Genomic DNA, 16,219 nt, shown 5'->3' with positions numbered 1-16,219 from the left:
CCTCCTGAGGTACCTTCCAACCCTAATTTTATATGATTCTATGAAGCTGTTGCAGAGACAGCCCCTGCCACTGCTGCTCTCAAAACCTCTTTTGCTAGTAAGTTTGAGCTGGAGGCCAAGACAAAGCATATTTCACTACTTTATTTCCAGGTTTGGGGCATGAAATGGGAGAAGTAGAGAGCATGCTTGAGAGAGATGCTCCCTTGGAGTGCTAAAGTGACAATGTATATGTACCCCAAAGTAACAGGAGCATCTATGGGTGCACTGTAAGTGGACACATCATCTCTGCCAGACCCTGGAGAGGAGCTAAGTGCTTGCTCCTCCACGTTCCCCTTGTGCGAGGCTAAGTACAGGCCTCTCAGTGGCCAGCTCCAATACAAGAAGGTAAGCTCACAATCTTCTCTGCCACACTGCTCTATAAAGAGCTAATCTCTCACTCTTTTCTTCCTGCCCTTGTGTCCAGAGTTAAGTGCTACAATAAGCAAACTAGTTATTGAAATGGGGTGCCATTTAATTTGAAGATGTTATGGAGGAGTGCGAGAGGCCTAAAAATGTTGAGAATCACTGGAATAGATTGACATTTCTGACAACATGACTGAAGCTGCAGCGTCAAAAAACTATGAAAGGGAGGTTGTGTACATATCCCAGCATAAAGTATATTGCTAAACAAACCTGAAAATAAATGTGATACACCCTTGAAGTGGTGTGTGTTCAAAAGCCTCACTTACCTCATGCATTTTTCCAAGACTTCTTTTACAAATTTGGCTTTAGACTTTTCAGGGTCTTGGGTAAGACAGTCTGACCTACAAACAACAAAGTTTGACAGTGCTGGCAACATATTGGAAGTAATTGGACCTCTTTACAAATTAAGATTTTTTTTAATAAAGTAAAATAATTTTGTCAAACCATATTTAGTGGGTTATGTTCTATTAAGTTACATAAAGGCAACAAAGGATAGTTTTTCTTAGATCTAGAAAGCTTGACAGAAGTTAAACTGCTATGGCAATAAATGCTTTATGCTAAATATGGTTGGCTGGAAACAACTACAAGCATTTTATGGGTAGGTTTGAAAGTTTCAGATGTGTGCAGCACCTGGCTTAAATGACAATCCTAGAAGAAACTCACCAATCCTCCCAGCTCCAACGGAACTGAAAGTTACTCAGATGATGAGAAAACCAATTAATGAACCTTAAAGACAGAAAAGAACAGTTTCATTGCACTTACCCAATTCCAAGACTACTGCAGTTTTAAGATGATCCCCCCCCCACAAATAATTATATGCTATACATGGAAAAACTTACACATTTGTTTTAAATTTCCATGCCTGAAATCTAATTATTGGAGTGCAGTCTTAAATTTGTGTCCTGTCCCATCCTGTCTCCCCACTCCTAATACAGCAGGTAAAAACACCAGCAAGGGGTCAGCAGCTTGATGCTTGCACCCTGAGACTGCCTCCCCCCCACACCTCCCCACACTTACCATTAGCTGTGGTTCCAGCTCCATTCTGGCCCCCGCCTGACCACACAGCAGTGGCAGCAGTAACTCTAGCATCCTGGGCTGGACCTACTGCTGCAATTGCTGTTGTATGGCTAAGCCAGGGCTGGAGCAAGCATGTACTCTATGCCCTAGCCTAGGATGGGGCAAGAGGCATCACTGATGGTAAGTGGTGACTTCAGGAAATGGGGGGAGGGGGACAAGAAGAGAGACTGCTGCTCTCCAGGTCATTCTTCACCTGGAAGTAAACCTGACATGTTCTGGTCACTGTTTTACTGGCTAAAATAGGGTCAATGTATTGTTTCAATGTTGGCAAATAAACACAGTTCTTCAGTAATTGTAGTTCATTGTGGGGGGGGGGGAAAAAGAAAAAAAAAAAAAAGAAAAAACATCTCCTCACATTCTGGTCCTGCCCCAGGTACTTTAATAAATTCTTTAAGTCACAGACTTAAGTTCTCAGTGTTTACTGGTTACTGCCATGTTTTTGAAAAAGGAGAAAATTAGATTTATATTTTTACAGATGCTTAACATTAAGTTTAGCGAGCTATTTTGGCCCTCCTGGGCCATAACTGAAAAAGCCTCATGTTTTCTCAGATATGAGAGCGAGGACTTGTTATCAATTTTTGTTGCAGCCTGATGATTTTTATCAACATTTCCTCCACAGCAACTGCAATTCTTATAAAACTACCAAGCTTCACATAATCTTTAGAACGCTAAACTGCTCCCTTCCTTTGGCCTACCAACTCACAGTAAAACCAACTCCCAAAACTCAGTACAGCCAGAAGCCAGTGGGTGGAGGCAGCATGCTTCATAGCACAATTAAGGGGAGGAGCTGCCATTAATTTTCTAATGGCATTATGCAAATAGACCTGGAAAAGCAACAGACCACTGGTAAAACTAGGAACAAAAAGCAATAGGGAGGAAAGAGGTGAGGTGGGGGGGGGGAGTTGCTAGTTCCCCTCTTACAGTCCTGAAGTCTCAAATCTAAAGTACAAATGTTAAATTAAAAAAAAAGAAATGGGAACAAGATGCCAAAGCAGGAATTTTAGATTTGTGGATTAGAAGTGGACAGCATGTAAAAAGGAGAAAAAATGTGAGTGCATTGTGATGCTCCTGAAATGCACAAACACTTACCTGTCTACACATATAGTATTCATTGTATCCAAACGCATATACAGCATTTCTGTGGCTTGCGCAAGCTATGTAGTTTCTAATTAAGGTTAACAGAGAAGAGTCTAAAAACAGATCAAGCTCTCCAAATTCCTATTGGTGTTTGAACCGATTCTGTATTGCCATTCTGTTTACCTGCTTGTCCCAAATGACAGCAAGTCATAGTAACTCTATTGACAAAAGGGCTTTTGCAGTTTGGCACAACAAGCAAATTCTATTCTCTATTCAGTCTATTTTTCTTTTGTAAAGCACCATCAGGCTCCTTATAGAGATCCACATTTCTAGGACTTCTGCACTGGATTATAGTGGGACAACTTTTTGGATGGTATGCACTTTTATGGTTAAGTACCTGTGATGCTGCTTAATAAACAAGCTGCCTTTGTAAATGGTTCTCTTTTAATTCATTAAACCAGGGGTGTCCAACCTGTGGCACTCATCCCACACATGACACAGGCAGCCCCTGTTGTGGCATGCAGCAGATCAGGGAGGGAAGAGAGAGCAAGAAGTACAGCTGCAGACTGGGGAGGGAAGGGGATTGGAGTGGCAGTGGAGGAAGGTGCGGGGCTTAATTTGTGGCATGCTTACCAAGAATGTTGGCGTCCATTGCTTTAGATGCATCATTTGTTTATGCTATACTGTTTTCATCACTTGGGGTAATGGAGATTGGGGGTGGGGGGGAAGGGGAAGGAGTGCAGATTACATAGAAAGTAGCTTAGGAATTTTAAAAGGGTGGAAGTCTCCTGTCATACACAGCTGCTATTTTTTTTTTTAAATATAGGGAAGATTTAAGAGAGCAATGGAAATACTTCATGACTAAAGCGAGAATGAAGAAGTTTTTTTTATTGCTGCATAACTTTATGGCCCACAGCTGTTAATACTTATCCATACCAGTTTGTTTGTGTTTTTATAACAATGAATTTCAGAAGCAAGGGTGAGCCTTCATAATTAATTCTGGATGACAATACTTTGAGGGGGGGGAAAAAAAATCTAAAACAGGTCAAGGATCTGACTACCATACTTACTCTAATCCAAGATGAGGTTGGATAAGAGCTGGAATGGCTCATTTGGAACAGGAGCAGGCATATGGCCAGGGGAACACAGGGGAGACAGTGGGGCATGCACGCGAGACTAGCCTGTAGCCTCCCCGCACCCTCCTGCCCACTGTACTTGTGCCTGCCCCTGAACCCCCACCACTATCCTTTACTGTCCTCCCCTTCTGCCCCTGGCCCTCCAGCCCCAACCTAGCCCATCCAAGACCTACTACTGCTTCTGCCTGGACTGAGGCCAGGATAGGGCCATGCTGCTGCTGACTGCCACAGAGGAGCAGAGCTGCAGCTGAAGACAAGAGGGAAGGGGTGGGAGAAGGCTGGCTATAGGGGTTGGGAGGAGGTAGGCCATAGCTGGGAACAAGCAGAGGCAGAGGGGCAGGCAGCAAGGGGGCAGGGGTCTCGTCCCTCCCCCCCCGCTTTCCCTGCTACAGCAGTGGAGGGGATGGATTTGAGATGACCTTCCATTAATTAAATTCCACTCTTGGAAAATAACAACACACTTACAATTTTCTATATATAGAAACTAATTACTGGGGTGGGGGCAGTTTGTCTTAAATTGAAAGTCATCTTGGATTCATAAAAATACTGTAATTATATATACTTCTAAGCTGATAAGAAAACTGCACATCAGTAGGATCAAAATCTTGATATAACAAACTCCTATGCTGCAACAACCTTTTTTAAATACAGTGTCCTGCAGTTTAAGAACTTGTTATCACCTTATCTCTTGCAGGGAAATATTTCTATTTAAGAACGTAGAGAGAAGTCTTATAATTCACATTATTTGTATAACTATGTAATTAATTATTTATATGTATATACCTATGTATATATTTATAGGATAAGAAACTGATCAACGGTTTTTTAAAAAAGACTCTGTCCCATTTCAAACATTTTCAAATCAAATGTCTAGTGGTCCAGCTGCACATGAAGCATGTTTAGTATTCTGATGCTGGACTTAGGTATTAAAGCCAAATTGCATACATAGCAGCTGACATATTGCTATACTTGACCAGAGGAAATAAACATGCTGAGTTTGCTGCTAGTCTGTTTCATGCCTTATGCTTCTGTTCCATAAACAGAGTACAGTTCTCTCTTTTCTGGCACTTGGGAATTATTTTTAAACTTTCCATAGCACTGGCTTTCCTCCATGATGTTGATGCTAGGGGAAGGCTACTCAAACTAAAATGGCTATTTGGCTGCATTATTCTTTGGCACATGCAGTATTAACAGGCAATACATTTGTTTTACACAACTGGCAATAGGGTGGAAGAAATGATCATTGCTGTATCTATGCCATTTAGATTTCTGCAGGATGGAATGTTTTGAGGGGTTTTTTTCTCTTCTGTAAAAAATAAACAACAAGGAAAGGATACAACTTGCGGTAAGGAGCCAGGCTGAAGTTTGCATAGTTCAATAAGAAGTGTTGTGTACATAACTTCAATGTGTGGTGGAGTTGGAAGCTGAAACAACTCTGAAAATATTACCTGGTCAAAGTGAGTGGGGAAAAGCAATTATTAAAGCTTATTCAATACAGAGACATGCACATTTTTCTTCATGTCTATGCACATGAGGACACTAGGGCTGCTGACACACGTGGGAGAAACAAGCAAACGAACAACCCCTCACCCTTTACTGGAAGTAGCAGCGCGTTAGTTTAACTTGGCTCTGCAGCACCTGTATAGCTTGGGTGCTTCAGCAGGGCTTTTTAGGGGCATTTATACACTTCCTCCAGGAGGTGGTGATTTAAGAAACATCAAGTTTCAACTTCAAAAGTCTAACTCAATCCTTCCAAAGCTATTTTTGATCCTGAGACCAAGCATGGCAGCCTAAAGACTAAAATGTAAAGGTGCACTGATATATCGGTCCTACAGCAGATCAGCACCAATATAAGGAAAATTGAAAGCATTGGCAATTGGCTTTTTTTCCCTGATGTGGCCAATAAACGCCCTGTGCATGCGCACAGCCACAGGGTAAGACACAGGCGGTCAGGAGTGCACCCTGGCAGCATAGAGAGCAGACGAGTCCAGCTGGTAAGTCTGTTGTGGGGGAAGGGTCATGGGGGGGTGGGGCGCAGATCAAGGCCCCCATGGTGAGGGAAGGAGTGGGGCTGGGGCATGTGCTGCACAGCCAGGGTAGAGTGCAGGACAGAGCTGCAAGCAGCTTGTCCAAGGGGCATGGGGGAGGGGTACAGCTCCTACTGTTGCATGCACCCCAGAAAGGCATGGGGGGCATGTGTCCCCAGATCTGCAGGTGGGGTGAGGGCAGGCTACTGCTGCAGGTCGGAGCCAGGGCAGCACCAGGCTCTTCCTGGCAGGGACCTGGGCCGGGTTGCGTTTGAGGCAGGCAGCAGCATCCCGCCCCGCTCCCCTCCCAGCGCTGCCACCACCTGCCCTAAGCACAGTCCAACCCAGCCCCTGCCAGGAAGAGCCTGGCACAGCCCCAGACCTAGCCTGCCCTTGCCCCGCACACAGATCCGGGGCACATGCCCCATGCCCTCCTGGGGTGCATCCACCTGTGAGAGCTGCCCCCCAGACGAGCCTCTCACAGCTCCATCCCATGGCCCATTCCAGCTGTGCAGCGCCTGCCCCAGCCCCACTCCCTCTCTCACTGCAGGGGCCTCAATCTGTCCCCCCTTCCCCCACAACAGACTTACCAGCCAGTTGCCACTCTCCATGCTGCCCATCTGCATATCAGAATTGGATCGGTATCCGCCGATACGGCTGATTAAAAATGAGCCATCAGTATTGGCCCAAAAAATCTCTATTGGTGCACTCTTACTAAAATGCAATGCTTGTTATTTTTAATTAAACAAAGGAAGTTTTAGAATGGAAGTTGGGCTTGACATATGGATGAATTCCAAACTACTGCACATGCTAAGTTGTAGCATCATGGCAGAAGCCAAAAAGCAAGTTAATCTGCTTTTGTGTTGGGAAAATTATATAAACAAAACGGTTAGTATGAAAGACTGGCAATTTTTATGCTAGTGTCCTTTTAGTTTTTTCCACTAGACTATATTCACTTCACCCCACACAGAAATATTTATTAGAAACAGGTTAACAATCTAAATGGGGGCAGAACTTTTATCACAAACAACACTGTGATCTTAAGCTCCTGGCAGTGGTCAGTTTTAAAGTGCAGTGGGATTTTATCTTGGATCCCCAAAACTGAGCATCCTGCCATGGCAGACATTGAAGATTCGGCATAGCAGGATGTGCCATTTTGGGGATTTGCAATAAAATTTCTCAGATCCCACTGCATGTCAGAGGGCGCTTGAACCCAACACCAGAGGTGGCTCCAAGATGCACCCATACCTTTTAAATGTCCCAGCATGCAGGGAGACACTCAGTGATTTTGGGCCCCCCCCGCACTGGCATATTCAATGGGTACACAGCAGGCTCAAGTGCCAGCATGCTCAAAAAGTGCATGTGAAGCATGCATGCCTTTTAACGCTTCAGGCACATGGGGAGCTGTTCCCTGATCTTATGCTCCCCAAGGACTGGCACCTTCAAAGGGTGCACGTGCAGCTGGGATTCTCACACACCCTTGTAAACTAGCATATATACCACATTTAAATTAAAACATGATACAATCCAGCCACAAAGATGCTCCACATTTAACAAGTAAAATCTTTGTGACTGTTTTGCTATTTTACAGGGTGATAAATTCCTTGCACATGCAGCAGTTACAATTTATTGTGGTGTCAGAGTTAACTGCGTGATAAACCCAACATCTCCCAGAGGCCCATCCTACTTTGTGAAATCCCACATTGATGAGCTTCCTAAAATCCCAAACAGCTTGTCTGGCTTTGCCAACACCTTGCACTCCTAATTTTGTGTCTTGATTTAGTCCACCACTTGCACAAAGATTGTGTCCTTCCTGTATTTCATTCTAAATTTCTTCGTTCCTATTTGCTTTTTCCACAAAGGCCTTGCAAACAAGTTAGCAGAATGACTTGTAGTCTGTACATCCCTCCAAGTCAACCCTAAGGGTTGCACAGGGCAGGAGGTAGAGGCAAGACAGCTGAACACATCCTTCAGGGTGACTGGTCCAGCTGTACGGAAACAGTGGCATTCCCTCCCCAGTCCCTATACTCCCCACCAGTTTCCCCATCTGTGTAGGGCCAGAAGGCAGGGCAGCAAGAGCTATCCTGCTGCTGGGACGGACCCTCATTGTGGGGAAATACCCCCCTGTTTAAGCACAGTCTGGACCTTGGTCTGTGCAGAGGGAGGGAGGCAGGTGCCCTCAGGCTGGAACCTTCCCAGAATGATGGTTTCAGCTGCGGAAGTGCCTCACCCTCTCAACTCCTCCCCTGACCAAACCTGGGCTAGCTGACCTAGGTCTGTTCAGTGGCAGGGGCATTGGTACCAAAAGGGCTCCCCAACAGTTTGCCCCACAGAGGGAAAGATAGGGAGAGAGGGGTTCTGTGTGATACTAGTAGTACTTGCCATCTGGATGAAGCATTAGTGCTGGAGAAGAGAGATCACTTCCAACAGGAAGATCTAATGTTCTTGCAGAAGAGCCAATTCTCTTCTATAAGAAACCCCTTTAATGGCTGTATGCTCTCTTTGTGCTAGGAGAAAGGCTTTTTGCTGAAGTTAATCACCTTACTCAAAACAAAGGAAACTGAGAGATGGCATATGTAATGCACATACCTCAACTATGTGGTAGTTCAAAGGGATCTTGTTATTTCCTGGATAGCTCAGTAACTGTGCAGCACTACGAAGAAAACAGATGCATTTGAGTTAGAATACAATACATCAGAAGAAACAGTTTAGGTATCAAGAAAACAGAACAGTTTGTTCCTTGTATTAATCCATCTAAAGGAAAGGTGCCAGACTGACAGACCTGAAGACACCTATTTAGCCACAGAACAGGTACCAAAAAAAGCAGCAATACAGGCACATTCATAGTCACCTGACCCCTGAAAAAACATTTCACTTCCAAGCCTATGCTACCATTGAACTCTAACACTGCTAAGAGATGTAACTTTGTGGGAGCTTTTGTGGTGGTTTATATGATGCTGACATGTGGGCTGAAACCAAACTCAACATATGCATTCCAATAAAAACTTGGATGTAGTTTATCATCAGAAGCCTTGGCTAGATTTGAATCGGGAATCATGATGAAGGAATCTTTATCCAATCAGCAGGTGGCTACTGAGCCACTTCTCCACATACCTCTTAGTTAATCGTGGATATTTGAAAATGAGAAAGCTGATGGGAAAGATACAGGCAGTCTTCTAACCACCTTCATACTATCGCTAGTTGACATTCCAGAACCCAGCACTTGCCTCAAAGCAAAATTACTGACATTTGTTCAATTGTAGGCTTAAGCCATTCGTATCACTTATACCACCACAAACTCCCCAAGAAAGCTGAAGATGAAGACAGAAGTCCCGCCATCAATTTCAACACAAAAATACAGATTTCTCCTTCTGCGGAATCAGAAAACCGCACAAGTCATTGTACCTCTGCCATTAACACAAAATTTGGCCCATTTTCTACCATGCATTGAACCTACCACCTCTTATTTGGAAACAACATACCTTACTAAATATGTTAAGAATATGCCAGATGTCACCTCAAGCTTTTGTACAACCAATTTCAGAATTATGAAATATCACCACTACCAGTGGAAGTCATGATGGCAAAAGCAGGAAGCCAGACCTCATAAGAGGAGTCTTGTAGTATCATAACACTGATACACTACTTACCAAGTCTTTCTCTCTTTCCAGTGGGATTTGACTATGCAATGAAGATTCTCTTCTATTACGAATCTTTCAACAGAATGACTGCCAGGCATAACAGGGCCCTATTAAAAATCAATTAAGACATATGAAAAGTCACTATTTCCATTCAGAAGAATGAACACTAGGCTCCCGTGACCAATAGTATTTTGTTCAATTAAATTTTTTCAAGCCGTATAAAAATAAAATAATGGAACCTAAATGCATTGCATTTCTAGCCATACCAATGGTTCCATTAGAGATTATTCAAAAGGGTTTAAACATTCTGGTTATTTGTTGTAAAAACTTTCTAAGTTCCAAGCAGAAGTACGCAGTCCATAAATGATTTTTAAACCTGCATACAGAATAAAGCTTTCAGATACAGTGTCATCCCTATAAAGGATTCCAAAAAACCCTAACCCTCCCATCACAAAACACAACCCATAAATATGACTCATCTTTAATTTTCGTTCCAGCTTTTCTAACTGACATAGGAGCCTACAAGAGCTATTAAACGCATCTATAATTTAAGATGCTGGTCATACCAGCTGCCTACTTTTTAAATGAAAATATTATTCTATTAATGTCAGTAACTCCTGGAAGTTTCAAAGAAACTATTTGATGCTTCTGTACTATTTTCCTGTAGAATTTTCCCCTACTGCTCCAACATTTAATCCCAATTACTTTTGAAAATTATATAAAATAGCCACAAGTCCGAAGCATTAATGCAAATGCAAGAGGTGGTATCTAAGGAGTTACCTTGCCTTAACTGGTTTAGGGAGGCATGAGCTTTCATAGGCAACAATGTCATCAGATGTTATTTCACAGTCAAATACAAGGGTCATACTACAGTATAACCTCATAAAGCAGGTATGCTTGGGACCAAGCACCTGCCAGGAATTTGAAGAGCCTGGTGCTGCTGCTGGCCTCAGCCTGCAACAGCAGCCTGCTCTTGTCCCACGTGCAGATCCAGGGGCATGTGGCCCCTGGGAAGAGCCTGGCACAGCCTCCCAGCCTGCAGCCCTTCCAGAATGCACGGTAGCAGCAAGAGCCATGCTCCGTCCCATGCTGCACCCACTGACAGTTCCCTCTGCTTTGCTCCCTGCTGCAGCCCCAGTAGCAGGCGACGCCACCTGCCTGCAGTGCTGGATTTTTGAGAATTTTGGATTTTAAATGCCGGATTTATGAGGTTATACTGTAATACGTCTTCTGTTATTCCATAATAGGTCTTCTGTTATAGCATCCCTTTCACATACTGCAAGGAATTAATCTGACCTACACCACTCCTATCAGTCTAATGAAACTTCACTGAAAGCATCAGTAGTCCACAATTAGGACAAGTACACCCTGGAAAAGATGCTTGTCACAGCCAGTACAGTGTTTCTAGTTCTGGGTAAGGTAGCCAAAGGTACAAGATAATTAACTGATGTCATCCCTTATGTTTTATCATGCGCCTCCCCACACGTCAAAAGATCAACTTCAGCAATTGCTTTTTTTTTTTTTTTTTAAAGAAAAGCTGAAAGTGATCTCTCAAAAATGTTATAATAATGTTCTCATATGTGGCATTAAAATGCACAGTATTACTACTGCTCTTCTAACTGCTAAACATTTCCTGAAAGGGGGAAATGCAATTTCTCATCCAATCCTGGCTTGTATTCTACCAGCCTTGAGACCTTTGTACACACAAATTCAGTATCAAAGGAGCAAAACCAGCATTATAAAATTACTTGCGTTTTCTCAAGGACCTCCTAAAATTCACTCACCTCAGGATCATCTGTATAGTCAAACATTCTAAAGATAACTCTTGGCACTGGATAAACTGAGTCTTCAGTGTGAGGTGGAGGAGTAAAAGGAGGCAGGTTGTGCTGTAACGCTTCACAGAGGATGCTGTCGAAGGCAAGGTAGGGCCTCAGAATGTGTCTTTCCTGCCAGCGATCTTTTTTCAACTTCTGAATCTGAGCCCAAAGACAGTCTAAGTACTTAAGGGGAAGGGGGAAAAAAAAAAACAGGAGCTGATAAACCCAAATCCTGTAACTTACTTCTTAGATTCTTTGGTAACTCTCCCAGAAATCTTCAAGTATCAAACAGGGATTTTCCTATTCCAACACACATTCAGAAAAACAAAGCAGGTGACTCAACAAGGAAAGACATGTAGTTAAGCTATGTCACCCCTATAGAAGAGAAACACTAATATACAGAGACCTCAATAATTCTACAGGGAAAAAGCAGCACACAGTTCAACATACCGAAAAACAATTTCACCTTTATAATTACACATCTTAGATCAGTACAAGATTTAAGCTCCATTTCTAGTAACTTGGAATTAAGCAGATGATCATACACTGATTTACTTTCTGTTGACCAAAAGGAATCCAAGTCGCTGCAGACAGGCACTCCTTTAGTGAACACTAGTCTAGAATGTGTACTCAAGTGCGAGAAGTTACATCTGCTCAGTATTGTGGCTAATGATTTTATTGTACATTATGAGATGAATTCGTATTCCAAATTAACGAGAGAAATGCCCACTTAACGACTGCTGTATATTTTAAAGTTTTCTATTACTGCAAGCAAGAAAGACCTCTCTTACTTGAGTAATGCAGGAGTTGCTATGAGTTTTCCTTGACTATTATTATCATGAATACACAACTGCATGGTAGGCCTTTCTGCATTTTATTTCAGTTTTTGCTAAAAGGACAAAAACCAATCCATGCTGAAAATGAATGTAAATTATGAGCTTTAAAAAGAAAAGCATGCAGATTTTTAAAGATGAATGTACTGTCTGGTCCCCCAACAGATTGTAGAAGATCACACAAATTGCCCTGAAGCTCACAACAGGCGAATACTGGAAAGGATCATGGCTCAGGAGAATGAAGCAAAGGTTTGGTTTCTCCCATGCTTTTGGGCTTTGCAGAATGCCACATGGGCCTGAGAAGGAATTTTTCCCCCCAGCTGTTGCAATGAGCAACAGGAACAGGGTTTTTGATCATTTGTTTTTGCTCTCCTCAGAAGCACTGGGTATTGGTTGCATTGGGATTCCTGACTAGGACATACCAATGTTTGTTCTGGGATTAAAACCCAGAGGTTCCCAGTTAGAGGGTCTTGTTCCTCTAACTCAAGATCAGACCAATCACCACATTTGGGATCAGAAAGATATTTTATTCTGTGGTCACACTGGTATGGGCTGTGGGACCTTTGTCTTCCTCTGTAGCAGGGACCATGACCCTCTTCCTTGGATCTAAAGTGCATTTTAACAACTTTTGCAGAGGCACGACACTAGCTGCTTTCATCCCCTGCTCTACCTGTGGTAGGTTAGGATGCCCTTGGTATTTCTGGGGCAATATGGCTTTTAGTTGTGCGCAAGGGTTGATTGTGCAATTTTAGGAGTAGGTTAGACAAGCACTTGTATGGGTCCTTTAGATAGCAATGATCCTGCCTCGCACAGGGGTCTGGACTAGATGACTTCCTAAAGAACCTTACAGTTCTACTTTTCTATGATTTTATGATTGCTTGTATGATTTCCTGCTCCAACCATCATGGTCACTCAGCTAAAACCTGATGTCGAAATACAATAAACCAAATTACTAGCATAAAAGACACTGGGAATTCTCAATACTCAGATTTGAAGAATGAGATCAGTAGAATCCTTTTTTCAGACCAGTTTAAGAACTTGTGCATTGCAAAAGACAAAGCCACTGCAAATGGAACATAGTAGGTTCCATGAATGGTGTGTACGCCCGGCGGCTGGGGGGGCACGGCTGTGCTGGTGGTGGTCGAAGCGAGGCGGCGGCGGTGGCAGGAGCCCAGCAGCAGTAAGTGTGGAGCTCCCGCAGATGCTGCTGGCACTGTCCGCAGGAGATTGGGGGTGCAGCAAGTGCTGACAGGGTCAACAACCACCCACACACACCCCTGGCAGCAACCAGCAGCAACTGTGGACTGCCTGCAGACACCACCAGCCCCCTCTTCATAGGAGATGCACCGCCACACTTAGGGGGTGCACATCCACCTGCGTGCACCCCCTACATGTCGCCTCTGGCAGGTTTTTTTTTCCTGCAGGGATTGGCTTATTTTTAACATAATGGAATATATTCAAAGTGGTGACTAAATGAGGAGTCACATCAGACGTGACCATATAACGTTTCAAGTAGACAGACAGATCTTTTCTCGCAAAGTTACATTTTGCAACTACTGCACAATTAGCAGCATTTTCTCAGGCAGTCTGTCAGGAAACATCAAAATGTTTCTCATTAGAGCAATCTAGCTTTGCAGTGGTTTGAACCCAAGAACTTCAGAGAAAATCATTACCTAGAGCCTACAGGAGATAAAAGCACAGAGAAAGAGAAGAATGTACTTCAACTATGTTAACTTTTTTTCATAGATTTTCTCTTTAATATTAGATTGCAAAACAAAAGGTGGGGATTTCCCTACTTTTGTTATACATCAAATAAAAATCCATTTACCTCTTCTTGTGGATGCGGTTTATCAGCAGTCCAAACTTGCAACATGGGTACATGAATTTTCTGACGCCGTCTGTTTATACAGAAAATCTACCATTTAAAAACTCTTCTAAAAAAAACAAGATTCTTCCCACCACTGAGCTCTCTATTCAGTTTGCTCTGTAGCAGCCTAAATATTTACTAACCCGTCAGGTTTTTTAAAATCACCACTACAATCCTGTCTTCACTGCAGTGTTACCGATGCTCAGGTGAGAGCAGACACACTGTGAAAGATACTATCAAACAGTAGTAGCAGCACAGAGCTTTGCCAGCTCCAGCTTGATCAACCAGATCAGAGTCTCTGGCAGCATGACATTCTACCAGAGGTAAGAGATTTGTATGGGACTGTGGTTGTGGCAACATGCGAGTTCTATCTTAAGCCAACGCTGCAGCAAAGGCAAGCAATGTACCTAACGAGCTGCAGGCAAAAATATTCAAACAAACTGAGCAGACCGTAGCTTGTTTGTAACAGTCAAACACCCCAAGCCACTTTTAGACAACCAGAAATACTAAATGACACTACTTGCATGCGAATTAATTTTAAGGATCCACAAATCAATTGATATGGTGAACAGATTGGAAATGATTAGGTCTTACGATTTTAAGGTGGAGAGATGAAACTATTGTTCTGATTAGACCAATTTACCTGTGGGTTGTACTGAATGGATGCAACTTTTATTTAGTCAGTCTCCACCTTAATTGGTATATGTGGAACTAAACTGCTGTAACTTTAAACCTCAATGGAACAGGTTTAATGTTACAGTGGTATAGCTCAATTTATAGCAGCAGAGCAACAGAAAGATGAAACATGTATTGATGCAGCTGATGCATACTTCCAAGTGGCAAACTCCTCCCCTCCTTTTTTTAAAACTGTGTACTGTTACACTTGTCCACAGGCTTAGAATACTTTTGAATGAATAGCAGACAAAGCTATTTATTCCACCCATGACCTGGTAACAGGGAAAGAGGGGATTACTCTTTGTTACAACTTACTTCAAATAGCTTTCTGTTTGTGATAAGAGACGGTCCATCTCTGCATCCTTCTTCTCATACAATTCTTTCCCTACCCAGGGCAGAGATGACAGAAATGCATACACATACCAATCACTCCGCACCTACAAGAAACAAAGATCAAAAGCACCTCAATGTACAATTTTTATACCTTAAACAATGAAACTCAGGAAGCTTCCACTGTGTAATGTAGAAATCACCTGAGATTAGAGAAAATATTCATCACTTTGTTCTCATATCTCTAAGTATAGCTCCACTCCTAGATATATCAAGAATCTGTACATCTGAAAGTGCGTTCGCCTGTTCTAGTGGGTGGATCTTTAGATATGCCCTTAATCTTTCTCTTTTGATATGCTTCTAATAGTATATATTTTACAAGGAACATGGCTGGCCACCCATCAGTTATTTAAAAACACTGTACGCAGGAAGCATCATTTAACTTTGATTTTGTTACATGCATTTCCTTGATTATCTATGCCTTTGTCTTACCTCTTACTAAAATTTTAGATTAGAAACAACAGAATAAAAATGACTGCTGTTTCATTATTTAGCTTCAACCACTACAGGAAGAAATTGTGAAGACTGTGGTTAAGACAAAAATAAAACATAGTTCCTAACATTTTCATTGGTCTTGGCTTTCTTTTATGAAGAGTACCTAAATCATCAAATTTTGATCCAAATGAATGCTGACAGTCTGTTTTCAAAAGATAGCCTATGTTTTAAAGCAGAGATATCAAAAATGTGGCCTACAAAGCTGTGTAATCTAACCCGCGGGGCTCCTGGCAGGGCAAGAGAGAAAGTAGAGGGTAGGGAGCAGCAGGGAAAGTACGAGGTAGGGACAGTCACCAAATTCCAGGGTTCAGAGTGCCACTGGGGACACGTTTTAGCAGTGGTAGGCAAGCAACAGCTGTCTTAATCCCTGAGGCTTCCTGAGGCCATTCAACCCATCACTGGTCTCACAGTCTGGATCCAACCCAAGACAAACTTCATGGGCCAAACAAGGCTGACATCCCTACTTTGAAGGAATACTGGTTAAAAATGATGTCTTAAGACATCTTCTTGAGAGTATGCAAAGTCACATCTGCCAATTTTTCACAAAGCATGTTTGCATTTTAGTCCTGTGAAGCTTAATGCAGCCAAAAGGCTGGACTGAATTACAACCTAGGGTATTAACAGAATTATTTGCAAGCTTTCAGTTGCACCTGATAAATGTTTAGCACAGTACAGCTGCACAGGTGCCATCGAGACCTTAAGCTGTCTTGAATATTTTTACC

At 42.7% G+C, this 16,219-nt stretch overlaps 1 protein-coding gene across 1 annotated transcript in view; it reads right to left on the bottom strand.

Moving 5' to 3' along the window:
* The window catches only part of NCBP1 (nuclear cap binding protein subunit 1), a 53,835-nt gene that overhangs the window by 22,451 nt on the left and 15,165 nt on the right, over nucleotides 1-16,219 (bottom strand). The window contains exons 6-14 of the mRNA XM_090038984.1: nucleotides 14,928-15,049; nucleotides 13,899-13,968; nucleotides 11,205-11,420; nucleotides 9,430-9,527; nucleotides 8,369-8,432; nucleotides 5,090-5,200; nucleotides 2,629-2,693; nucleotides 1,126-1,188; nucleotides 729-803 (exon numbers count right to left, since the gene is read on the bottom strand). Of these exons, the coding sequence (XP_089895110.1) occupies nucleotides 729-803; nucleotides 1,126-1,188; nucleotides 2,629-2,693; nucleotides 5,090-5,200; nucleotides 8,369-8,432; nucleotides 9,430-9,527; nucleotides 11,205-11,420; nucleotides 13,899-13,968; nucleotides 14,928-15,049 (884 nt within the window). The remainder of the gene's footprint in view (nucleotides 1-728; nucleotides 804-1,125; nucleotides 1,189-2,628; nucleotides 2,694-5,089; nucleotides 5,201-8,368; nucleotides 8,433-9,429; nucleotides 9,528-11,204; nucleotides 11,421-13,898; nucleotides 13,969-14,927; nucleotides 15,050-16,219) is intronic.

The sequence above is a fragment of the Crocodylus siamensis genome, chromosome 3 (genome assembly GCF_052110815.1).
Source record: "Crocodylus siamensis isolate JL-2025a chromosome 3, ASM5211081v1, whole genome shotgun sequence".
Taxonomy (NCBI): Eukaryota; Metazoa; Chordata; order Crocodylia; family Crocodylidae; genus Crocodylus; species Crocodylus siamensis.
The sequence above is the reverse complement of the archived record's forward strand: the minus strand, read 5'-3'. Positions and strand labels throughout refer to the sequence as shown.